This window comes from Notechis scutatus, chromosome Z, assembly GCF_049901735.1.
Source record: "Notechis scutatus isolate UNSWTSFEM ecotype Mainland chromosome Z, rNotScu1.2, whole genome shotgun sequence".
In the NCBI taxonomy this organism is placed as follows: domain Eukaryota; kingdom Metazoa; phylum Chordata; class Lepidosauria; order Squamata; family Elapidae; genus Notechis; species Notechis scutatus.
Window position 1 is genome coordinate 135,218,894 of NC_142025.1, and position 12,354 is coordinate 135,231,247.

Below are 12,354 nucleotides of genomic sequence, written 5' to 3' on the forward strand. Positions count from 1 at the left end.
GTGAAGAATTGCTCTTAATGTCTATGGAGATTCTCCGTCATCCAGGTCACGGTTGTCCCAAAGATGCTTTTTCAAGAGGCAACTGGACTTTCTGGTTTTTCTTTGAAGATATTTTACTTCTCAAGAGCTGAAGAAGCTTCTTGGATGAGGAGTGAAATATCTTCCAAAAAAAGTCCAGTTGCCTCTTGAAAAAGAACCTTTGGGACTCGCTCCTAATGCTGTGCATGAGAATTCAGGCTATAGTGGGAAGAGGGAGGGAATGGACCCTGACCACCTTAGGATCCAGACTTCAGATGGCCATCAGTTGAGGAAGGATTTAGGCTGGATATTATTATTCCCCACACTTAGGAGCCTGTGTTGTTATGCAGGGGAGAACTCACAGAAATCTTGTGAATTCCCTGATTTTCTCTCGTAGTCTTATTTCTGTCTTTTCTGCTCTTGTTCTCCCCCCATCCCACAGGCAATACCTGCCCCGGAATCCCTGTCCGACTCCTCCCTACCACCACCAGATGCCTCCTCCACACTCCGACACGGTGGAATTCTACCAGCGCCTCTCCACAGAGACTCTTTTCTTCATCTTCTACTACCTGGAGGTAACTGGCAGCCCCTCCTCCCCCCACATCCCCTTTGGGTAGTCGGAGAAGAATCCTGCTGCCTCTCCTCGCCGGCTCATGCCTGTGAAGGACTACCTTGTGCGTCTTCCCTCAACCCCTAAAACCCCACAGCTCTGATCTTCTTTTCCCTCTCTCACTTCACAGGGTACGAAGGCACAATACCTGGCAGCGAAGGCACTGAAGAAGCAATCGTGGCGCTTCCATACAAAGTACATGATGTGGTTTCAGCGGCACGAAGAACCCAAGACCATCACTGATGAGTTTGAGCAGGTGAGGGTGAAGGTAGCGGAAGACGGGCCCGTCCATACAATTCTACCTGTATTTACCTGGTGGTCCGTTCCTCATAGGAAGAACACAACTGAGCATGTGCTTGTCCGTTTTGAGCAGAGCGCTTCACACAACATGGCATTTTGTGAGGGGAACAAGCTCGTTCCAAGGACTTTGAGCAATTCTCAAGTCTTAGTCATTTTTTTGTTGTTGTTATTCAACGCTCAGTAAATTGTTTATGCGGGTATTCCTTGACTTGAGCCCAGAATTACAGTTGTAAAGTCATGCCAGTCATTAAGCAGGTCACCCTGTGACAACACTTGACTTTACAGTCTTTTTTTTTTTTTGCAGTGGTCGTTAAGCAAACACTCTAGTCATTAGATGAATCCATTGTTCACAGTGGGTGTTTTTTCCCCCAGTATTGTAAGTCACCTAATTGCAGGATATGTCAAGCGGCCATAAATATGGGGGGTTGCTGAGTGCTTAAAAGGCAATCATGTGGCCAGGGGAGGAGCCATCAGAACTTTGAATCTGAGTTGAAGGCCTGGGGTGGCCCGTTGTAAATTTGAATGGTCACTAGCAAACAGTTGTAAGTCAAAAACTATCTGTAAAAACAGTTAAAAAGGGAAAAAAAACCCAGTTCTATTCAGATTAGCAACAGCTATGACCTTGTATTTATTGCAGCAATGCAGAGTTTAGTTACCACACGGGTCATTCTTTTTCTTTTAATCTGAAATCGAAGTCCAAACAATCATTATCCATTCTTACTTGGCACAGCAGGGATAGGTCATAACTATTCCAAATATGCCCTTACGGAGCACGAGGCACTGTTTAAGATCATGGTCACCTTTTCTGCACTTGAAATAGTAGCTGTGCCTTCATCAGGGTTAAGAATGTAATGTTTCTTATAACTTTCATGGGCAGAATAGAGGGAAAACAGAAGAATTAACTAAATCCGGTTCCTGTTTGGAAAAAACCTGGTGCCTTCTGCAGATTTTTTTAAATTAATTATTCTTCCATAAGAATTAGAAGTTGCTTTGTAATAATATAATGAACCTAGGCTATGCAGGTTCCAGGGTGATGCCATGTGTACGTTGGCGAATGAGTTGGTCCCACTTCTCTCTCTCCTGCAGTCAGCTGCATGGACGAATGTTTGTAAATGTGGTCAATTATCCATATGCTAAATTACTCATATCTCATTCCTTAAAGAAGACAAGATGGAGGTCCTTTTGAGGCTGATGTTGTCCATCACCCAAAAAACTGACCGTGCCATTTTCCCATCGCCCAAAACAGAAAAAAGGATGCTTTTGATTCTTCCGTACCTCACCCTCACACAAGGGAAGGTGTGAAGGAACTGCTTCTTCCCAAATTGCCAAAGTTGTAAACTTCAAGTTTGTGTAAACTTGTAACATTCTGTCATGCTCTTACAAGCCTACTTAAAGCCACAGGACTCCTGCTTTCACATAGGAAAGCAGGTATCATCTTGGCAACAGAGCCCAGGATTTCCTTTAGTACCAGTAATTGTGTTCAGTCAGGCAAGAGCTCACGAATTGTGTTGTGTTTTCCTGTTTCTGCTCAGGGCACTTACATCTATTTTGATTACGAGAAATGGGGCCAGCGCAAAAAGGAGGGTTTCACCTTTGAATACCGCTACCTGGAAGACCGGGACCTGCAGTGATGCCCTGGAGCCAGCAGGGGGTGCCAAGTTTTCCTTCCAGAGACAGCTGTGGCAGCGTGCTGAGGGCGGCAGCAAAGGAAGACCCACCTACCCCTCACCTCTCTTCATCTTCCTCCCCAGATCGCATCCGGGGTGGGAGGGGGCAAGCCGCACGTTTAAAAAAAAAATGCATGCAATTTTTAAAAATGACCGCAGGACGGAGGAGGGGCAGCGGCAGCGGCAGGTTTCTCCTCTGCCTTTTCTTTGCTCTCTTCTGCCTGTGAAGAGGTCAGAAACGAGGGGGGCGGGAAACGCCATTCCTGCATGCCAGGTTTGGGTGTCAGAATGATTAAAAGGGGGGAAAAAAAAGAATTTGAGAATCCCACCAAAAGAGTGACTTCCCCTGTTCTCCATTTTGTGTGTGTGTGTTCTAAATTAAGAGCATTTCAGCCCCGTAATTATTGCAGCAAACACGAACACCCCAATTGCCCTTTTGCCAGCCCTCCCCGAACTTTTTTTGGGTGCAAACTCCATCCCACGTTTGGTTAGATACCCAAGTATGATTTTGACAATATTGGGTCCCACGAACCTTTTGTGGTGACTGCTCTCGGACCCCCTCGTCCACCCGCCACTGCTGGAAATGGCAAATTGGCAAAAAATAATAGGATTTGCAAATTTTGGAAGCATCAACCTCAGGTTACAAAGGCTCCCGGTGACCACAGAAATTCTGATGGATTGGCCCGTCAGTTTTTAGCTGCCATAATTTTTTACTTTTTTTTTTTTTTTGCAAGTTGTAAGGAGAACTCCTTAGATGGCCTTTTAAGTCGTCCTTATTTGAAAGAGTCCCTGTCGTGTCTGGAACGATGATTTTAGGGATTCTACCTTGTCCCCCATCTTCCCCCCCCCCCCAACTGCTGCTTCTCCTTTCCAACCTTCCAAAATATTGCCACCGTAAATTTGATAAGAGCTTGTATCTAATCCGCTGCTCCTCTCACAGGAAGACACCCCCCACCCCCCCCAGTAAGACTTGCAATTTATTCCTAATTGGGAAGGGAGACATATGGGGAAACTTTTGAGGGGTGGGGGAGGTGGAACGGATCTCTTTTCTCAACCAGCCCCCTGAACTGGAGCATCCTGCCCACGCCGCTCTTAAGATATTTTTTCGTAAGCCTATTTTCATTTTGGAAAATATTTATGAATAAATAGTTTTATATGAGTGTTCTTCTTCTGTTGTACAGGGAAGGGAGACAAAAACTATCAAACCTTGCGCGGGGTGGGGGGGAGATAGGACTCCGTAATCTTTTGGGATACGAGCTGTGAGTCAGAATGAGTCCGCATATTATATTCAAGTCCTGTCTGAGGGCTCCCTGGATTATACAGGTAGTCCTTGACTAACAACCAGAATTGAGCCCAAAATTTCTGTGGCTAAGCAAGACAGGTGAATTTTGCCCCATTTTACACCCTTCCTTGCCACAGCAATTGTTCAGTTAACAACATGATTGTTAAGTGGGTCTCCCACTGACTTTGCTTGTCAAAAGATGATCCTGGGACACTGCAACTATGAATCAGTTGTCAAATGTTTGGATGTTGATCGACCATGGTAATGCTGCAATGGTTGTATGTGTGAAAAAGTGTCGTAAGTCACTTTTTTCAGTGCTGTTGTAACTTCAGATGGCCACTAAATGAACGGTTGTAATTCAAGGATTGCCTGTATTGCCTCCAGTGCTATCCTTTTGAACCCATTTAAGGGCTGGAAGCCACATTCACTATACATGAACTATTCATGTAGTGGCAATAATGTCACACTATAAAGCCTACTTAGAAGCCTAAAGCAATAACATTTATTTTTATAAGTATGACTAGAAGTAAATTTCCTTGGCTTTGAACAAGGCTATTTGCTACAGTTTGTGACTGTAGTATTCCAAAATAACATAGCTTAGAGCTGACCAGGACAACATCTGAACAAGAATATATTAAAAAGGGAAATGTTTATTTGAATAATGAAAAAGCCATATCAAGCAACATTTGAAGCAAATTGTGGCCACTTATTTCACAACCAATCTCAAGAGAATCCTGCAATAGTCTGGTCACAAACAATCATAACTACAATACATAGCATGCTAAGCTTTAAGTCCCACATTACAAACCAATCTGTTTCTTGCAATAGAGCAAGCCAAGCAAAACTACATAACAATTGTTTTAAGATTGTTTTTGTAGTCTCAAATTCTGGGAAAACTAGTCCTGTTTTTACATAACTTGGCTAATTAACACATCATAACCTTTTCTACATCACTTAGCCTGCATTACCGTGAAGTGCTCCAGTCTTTCACATCTAAAAAATAGAACATTACAATTACTGCCTCTGAAATGCTCTTATTACAAGGTTAAATCTTCACAGTGGGCCAAAACCTTTCTCATGCTCATTCCTCTAATGGCAGACAGTCACATACAAAGATGAGCACTGAATTACAAAAGCAGGAAAACTGGCAATACTAATTTTCTCAACTGGACCACATACAAAAAAGTGACCCCTCACCACTTCCGGGATCTTCCACTATTCATTCTTGAAGTCTTCTCAGTGTATGCCAGATTTGGTGCTTTTGACTAGTACCTTGGTCCATCTCTTAGGGCAGTAAACTAATATTTTGAGATAGATATATATGGCCCTGCCTCAGTTCTCCAGGTTTGCTGTTGCTGCATTTACAATTAAATTCAGAATCATCAATATGGTGCCCCATAAAATATTTTTAAATTTTTATTCAGGAAGGCTATAAAGAATAAAGCAGATAAGTTACTGAATCGGGAAACTATCCTTTATCAATCCAGCTTTTTTTTATCTTTTATGGCAATTCAGAACAAACAGCAAGAATAGACTTATTAATTGCTTGGCTGATTTTCCTGCTCAATATTGTGTTTCAGTGAGTGATAATTATAATTGAGCAAAAGTCATCTTTGAAGCCATATGGCCTGGTTTTGCAGGTTTACGGCCAGGAATTCTATGAAGCATTTTGCACTGAACATTTTCAGCTGAAGAAATTGGGTTTGACCAACCAGATTTCCTCCTTTATACCCACTCAATTCGACTGTCTTTCACTGGTCTCTGTCTTGCCAACTGAGGGTTGAACTGTGAGTTGTAGCCACGTTTCCTTTCATCCATTTCCTGTTCTTCCTCCTGGCGTGGGCCCATTCCAGATCTCTGGGCAAGAAGAGATTCGGTTCGAGCTCGTTCTGCCCTTTCCCGCTGCAACCTTTCCTGGCGGAGCTGTTCCAGAGAGCATGATGGGGAAGAAGATGGAGGCCTGTAGAGGAAAAAGGAAAGCAATAGGGAGGAAAGAGAAGAGGCATGGGACCCAGGAAAGTTCGTCAATTCATGAGGGAAGGCAAAGATACGGTTTCCTGAATTCTGTCTCCTCATTAATCAGGCGTTTTGGGCTCTCCAAGCATGCACTGAATTTTAGGGAATTACAGGTAGTAGGAGCCGTGGTGGTACAGTAGTTAGAATGCAGTATTGCAGGCTAATTCCGCCCACAGTCAGGAGTTCGATCCTGACAGCACTCAAGTTTGACTCAGCCTTTCATTCTTCCAAGGTCAGTAAAATTAAGATCCAGATTGTTGGCAGCAATATGCTAATATTTATAAACCATTCAGAGATTGCTGTAAAGCACTAAGTGTTAGTCCTTGACATACAACCATTCATTTAGTGACCATTTGAAGTTGCAATGCCAATGAAAAAAATGACATGACTGGTATTTACACTTACCATCCTTGCAGTATCCCCAGTGGCCACTTGTTCAAAATTTGGGCGCTTGACAAGGGGCATGCATTTGTGATAGTTGCCCTGCCCCAAGGCTACATGATCCCCATTTGTAACCTTTCCAGCTAGCTTCTGACAAGCAAAGTCAACGGGAAGCCAAGTTCACTTAACATCTGCAGTGATTCGCTTAGCAGCGGTCCAAAAGATTGTAAAATGCAGCGCAACTCACTTAACAGCTGTCTTGTTTAGCAATGGAAATTTTGGGCTCCGTTGTGGTAAGTGGAGGGACTAACCTGTATAGCAGCACAGCAGCACAGATCTGGCTCTACTTCTCAGGACCCGGTTAAAACTAGCATATGTACCTTGACTACTGTAGGATTAGAAGGGCTGTTCCTGTGATGGCGAACCTATGGCACGTGTTCCAGAGGTGGCACACGCAACCCTCTCTGTGGGCAGCCAAGGCTCGCCCAGGTCAGCTCTGCCACGCATGCCTCCCGCTGGCCAACTGGTCTTTGGGTCTCTGTCACGCATGTGGGGGGAGGGGGTGCATGCAGAGGCAGGGTGCATGCGCGGGGGCCTTGTGCACATTCCATTTTGGGATGTGCGTGCACGTGTGCTTTGGGCATCACTGGGCTATTCTTTTAATTAGCTTAACTCCAACATGGCTGATACTGTCATGTACCTTCAGCACATGCCCTGTGCAGTGATGAGATTCAAAAACTTTTACTACCAGTTCTGTGGGCGTGGCTTGGTGGGCGTGGCCATGTGACTGGGTGGGCGTGGCTTTTTTTTTTTTTTTTGCAGCCTCCACCCGTTTTTGGGAGCTTCTTAGCTACAGAGGAGCCACTGGGGGCGGGTTGCCCCCTAAGGCTCCTCTGGGGCTCTGGAAGAAAAGGAACAGAGCGTGGGAGGGGCACGCAGCACTCCTCCAAGCTCTGTTTTGGGAGCTTCCTAGCCTCAGAAGAGCCTCTGAGAGGGTGTTTTTGCTCCCCTAAGGCTCCTCTGGGGCTCAGGAAGGCAAAAAATGGAGCGGGGGGGGGCGGGGGCTGAGCTCCTCCCTCCATTTTTTGCCTTCCTGGGCCTCAGCAAGAGGAATCCCGGCACAGGTGATCTTATCTACAGCTGATTGTCGGGAGGGGGGAAAAATGCCTTAGGCCAATGTCAGGCAGGCGGGTAAGGGAGCATCGGGCGGGAGGGCAACCGGGGTGGGGGGGGCGTGGCCAGCCAGAACTTACTACCGGCTCAGCGACCCACGCCAAATTCGATTCTCCCGATCCAATGCGAACGGGCTGAATAGCACCACTGGCCCTGTGTTTCTATAATAGCTACACATAAGCTGGCTTTATTCCAGACAAGCAAAAGATGCAATCCAGTTTGCATCCGAAAATAACACTTAAAACACTGGCCTGGCGAAGGTAGCTTGGCAGCCATGTAAAAAATCTGATCTAATCCTCAAATACCAGTAGGCCCACCATCCTACATTCTGCTTTCCAGAGTGATATCTCTTCCAACAATATTGGCAAAAAAACAACAACTCCATATACCCTAAATATTAACCATAGTTTGTTTCTTGCAGCATTCAATTACAGGTTGATACTCTACATCAAGTAACAGCTTCAGTTTAGCGACAAGTCAGTTTCTCCCTGTCTCGTCTCCCAAAATCAAAGCTGCCTGGCAAAGAATGAGTAGTTGAGCCATTTGCTGCTCAATATTGGACAATTTTCCTGGGTGCACAACAAAAAGGATGCCCACCTGAGTGCGAGTTTTCCTTCGCTTTCATTGTGCTTCGGATTTCCTTTTTCTTTCTTTTCTTCCTTTTTATGAGAGCACTTCTTCTTGTATAAATGTTTCCCCATCTCAGCCAGAGGGTCCAGCCTTCCCTTAAGTTTCTCATCCTTGGCAATGGCTTTGCTACGATCTGGCAGCTCCTGGTACCAGGGAACGGATGTCTGAGACTCCGCTGCACTTTGGCCCAAGTAAGTTAGGATTCCTAGAGCTTTTTCCTTTCGCTCCTGTAAGGAATAAAAAGTCAAGGAAATTACTCATGCTATCCATCCATCCATCCATCACACACACACACACATTGTAGTGCGTATATAATTCTATCCAAAGGAGTATTTCCCTATTCTTCTTCCCTAAAGCAAACTGCTTATTGTGGATTCAGTGAACTCCCTGGGACCCAATGCAGAATATCACTAGCAGATTATAACCCCACCCTTCTGACAGGTTTAATTAATTTAATTAACCAACAGGCATTGTGTTACTGTGGTTTAAAGCAGGGGTCCCCAACCATCGGTCCGCAGACCGTACCGTCCGCGGAACAAGTCCTACCGGCGCTGGCTTGTTAGGCGCGCCATCTTTTTGATGAAAAAGTGCTTCCGGTGAGCTTTTTCGGGTAGAAAGCTCACCGGAAGCACGCTTTCATCAAAAAGATGGTAGCGCTAGCGCTCGTGAGCTTTTCCGGTAGAAAGCCATTTCTACCCGGAAAAGCTCATCGAAGCGTTGGCGCCGCCTTATCATTTTTTGATGAAAACGTGCTTCCGGTGAGGTCACCGGAAGCACTTTTTCATCAAAAAAAGATGGCGGCGCCCAGCTGATGCCGGTACCGGGCCGCGGCGTAAAAAAGGTTGGGGATCACTGGTTTAAAGTACAAGAACATGGTATTTAGAATGCAAAAAGTAACTGAAGCTATCTAAAGGTTGAATCATGGCAACAGGATTTCATTTTTTTTTATTTTGAGATGTTTTGCTGCTCCTCCAGGCAGCTTTAAAAGTCAGAGCAAAGAAGCTAGGAAGAGAGTGTCTTTGGGTATCAACTCTTGCCATAACCTCATGCGTTTCCTCTCCAAAATGCATTGCAATGTGTCAGTGAAAACACTCAAATCATCCAGGCAAAAGTACCTGAAAGTTGAATCCAGTTGCCATGATTCAACCTTCAGATACTTTTGCCTGGATGACTGAGAGTTTTCATTGACATATTAGCCTGAAGTTATTTAGAGTACCAGGAAGGAAAAATGCATTTAGTGTAAAAAAAAATCCTGGTAAATCAGGATTTTATTTACCAACAAGCAGATTTAATATATTTAAAAGATCTATACCTAAATATTAATACTACTGTCCATATTTTGTTCTCAGAACCCATAAACAGAAACCTGCCTATCCCAAGGCTTTCAGCGCCCACTTAGGTAAATTAGAGAAATTAGAATTTTGGTAATCTCCAATCCTAGTTTTCCACCATTACCTTTTCCTGCTTCTTCTCCTCCTCATATTCTTTGTTGCCGCCCTCTTGCAACCCCTGAAAGAGGTTAAGGTGTCCTGAGGGCTTTTTTGAATCCAAAGAAACAAGGTCTAAATCACTCTTATCACCTCCTGCATCTGACAGACGTGCTTTCTTCCGTAAGAATTCAGTCCGGGCCTAAAATCAAAGGCAGATATTTATCCAAGGCTCATATGTAGGTCAATAACCCAATTTGTTCTAGATAACATCCTAAATAGTATGGAAGCCTCTGTGTGTTTCAAATCAAGAGCAAGTAAGAAGATAATAAAAAAATCTTTCAGGCCAGAGTCTACATTTAATTATTGTGTTTAAATAGAATGTAAATAAATCAGCTATCCTTTAAATTAGACTTTACCAGATTTCTTCAGATGATAGGAATACAGTAATACAATCAAGAACATAAATAATGGCAGATCCTTGATTTTGAACATTTCCCTTATCTTGTATCATTCTCTATGTATCACCAATCACTTTTCCAACTTTTTAATCTCTCACATTGGTCTATTTAATTTCTTGCAAGATAATTGACCCTGTCGTTGTAAAGATAAATTATTCAATTCAGAGTATATTTAGAGTGTGTCAGAAAAGGCAAAGAAAATAATATTAAAAGAATGTTAGAATATAAGCGTGGGAGAAGTCTAGAAAAAAGCACTTTTAATATATTATACAGAGCTTTACATCTCATTCATTGGTTCCCTCCATATTAAGCTTCAGATTAAAGGAAATAACAATAGAATATTTCAACATTTAGAAGAATAACAATAGTCTTATGATACCTTACCAGTTTTCTTCTATTTTTCCATTGATTTAATAACAGCAGCAGAAATCCTGGTTTCAATCAAATCCCAGATTAAGCAGAATCAAACTAGGGCCTTTCAGATTGACTATTCTTAAATCAGGCTTTTCTCAAGTTTCATCTATTCAAACCAGATGTACAGAAGAATCCCAGATATTGAATTCTGTTTCACATTTAAAATTAGCTGCCAATTAAAACCTAGGATACAATTGCTGTCTTTCATAAAGCGCTTAAAAGATCTGGCACTATGTTCAATTCTGGAGCTCTGAATGCGCCAAGTGATCAGTCTCCTACATCAGTGAAAACTCTTGGGTTTTCTCAGTTGCTGTGTATTTTGGTTTGTGTGCATGTGTATTGTTTCATTTTTATCATTGATCTCCATTCAGAATCATTGTTGAGGTGGGCAGGTATATAAATCGAATCATTAGATCAATAAAACTCTTATCAGCCTTTTCAATGCATGGCCCACATCATTGGAATATCTTCCTCCCAGAAATGTAAAGAAATCTCATTCTTGGAGTATGTAAGAACACCCCAAAGATAACTTTGAGGCTCAAGCCATCTTTCTGATTTGTTTAAATGCATTTTTTAAAACTTAAGATGCTTTTGTTGTTACAGAATACAGAAAATCTGAACAAGATGGCAGGCACTTTGATTTTGACAATGGAATACAATTGTTGTCAAAACCAAACTGTCTGCCACCTTGTTCAGATTTTTTCTAAAAGTCTGGATAAAATCCGGGTTTGGCTTTGTTTATTAATCCATGCAGGAAGATGAATGAAGGGTCATTCTGTATGCAGAATGCAGAAGGAGACAGAATCAAGGCAGAATGTTTAGATCCCATATGCAGCTTTAGCACTGCAACTCTTTTTGAAGAGTAGACAAACAGGAGGTTAGCTAGGTCTCTGGAAACAGTTTTGACCTCACTTCCACACTAGGGAGTTAGATCTGTCCATTCGGAAGCACTTAACTCTTATGGATTTGATTAGATGCATGTACCAAAGTATTATCACAATGAATTTGATGTTCAATTCCCTCCCCAGAACTGAGACATTTCCTCCACAGAAAAACTGATGGACCGAATCCGCATGCGCAGTAGAATGTTTTTAAACGATTGTCTCGACTTGGGATACAGCGCATGCGCAATAATTCCAAACCTAAGAGTACGGCCCCCTTTGCGCATGCCCCTTCGTGACTATTTACCTCCTGTTCAGCTAACAGGACGCGGGCCTCCCTCTTTTGCCTCTGAACTTCAGCCTCCGCTTCGTCCCGTCGTACGCGAGCCACATTGTCTTTGTTGCGGACGTGCCACGACTTTTTGGGAAGAATGTTCATCCCCGATGCTTATGACCGTGCTAAAAATCTCCACAAATGTACTCCGTTTCCTGAATCGTTGTTCCCCGAGTACTATCGAGCTCCGCCCCTTTGTTCTATTTAGGGGCGTGGCCGTTGCCTCCGTACTGTACGTGCTTCATCGCTTCCGTTCACGTTTGCCTGCGCAAACTCGGGGATTGTTCATCCGGAGTTCTCATTGGCTCGCCTTTATTCCCACCTGCTATTTGATTGGTGTGGATCAGTGTTCTTCAAGCTCGGCCACATACTGACTGGAGAATTCTGGGAAATGAAGTCCACACTTGTTAAAGTGGCCAGGTTTGGAAAATCATTGAATGGATTGACCGCACTTCAAATAGGGAATGATGCTTGTTGAATGCTGAAAAATCTCTGTGGTTGTGACACCAAGACTGGTGTTTGCTTTTTAAAACACACTTTAGTATTTCTCCCTACATGCTAGATTAATGTTACTTGCAGCAGTGGAATGGGAAGACTTGACATCAGGAATCATTCTCACTGCACAGTTGGACTACTGCAATGCACTCTGCAGGAACTACCTTAGAAAATCACCCAGCATGCAGCAGTCTTTTTAAATGCAGTGTTTCCCAACCTTAGCCATTTATTATTATTATTATCATTATTATTATTAACAAAAATG

At 43.3% G+C, this 12,354-nt stretch overlaps 2 protein-coding genes across 2 annotated transcripts in view; one reads left to right on the forward strand and one right to left on the reverse strand.

Moving 5' to 3' along the window:
- Positions 1-3,754, forward strand: part of CNOT3 (CCR4-NOT transcription complex subunit 3) — a 49,360-nt gene extending 45,606 nt beyond the window's left edge. Inside the window, 3 exon segments of the mRNA XM_026682351.2 lie at positions 461-593; positions 759-884; positions 2,461-3,754. Of these exon segments, the coding sequence (XP_026538136.1) occupies positions 461-593; positions 759-884; positions 2,461-2,559 (358 nt within the window). The 3' untranslated portion in view covers positions 2,560-3,754.
- Positions 3,755-4,509: 755 nt separating this feature from the next.
- On the reverse strand, positions 4,510-11,839 carry LENG1 (leukocyte receptor cluster member 1). Its single transcript, XM_087946592.1, has 4 exons — positions 11,568-11,839; positions 9,533-9,706; positions 8,045-8,304; positions 4,510-5,837 (listed from the first exon to the last, which is right to left on the reverse strand). The coding sequence occupies exons 1-4, from the start codon at positions 11,697-11,699 to the stop codon at positions 5,603-5,605; spliced, it is 801 nt and encodes a 266-aa protein (XP_087802718.1). The 5' UTR covers positions 11,700-11,839; the 3' UTR covers positions 4,510-5,602.
- Between the last annotated feature and the right edge of the window lie 515 nt (positions 11,840-12,354).

Coding starts and splice junctions, on each gene's coding strand:
- LENG1 (XM_087946592.1), bottom strand. CDS start 11,699: ATGAACATTCTTCCCAAAAAGTCGTGGCACGTCCGCAACAAAGACAAT. Junction 9,707..11,567: donor TCCTGTTAGCTGAACAGGAG/GTAAATAGTCAC, acceptor CTTTGATTTTAG/GCCCGGACTGAATTCTTACG. Junction 5,838..8,044: donor GAAGGAAAACTCGCACTCAG/GTGGGCATCCTT, acceptor TTTCCTCTACAG/GCCTCCATCTTCTTCCCCAT.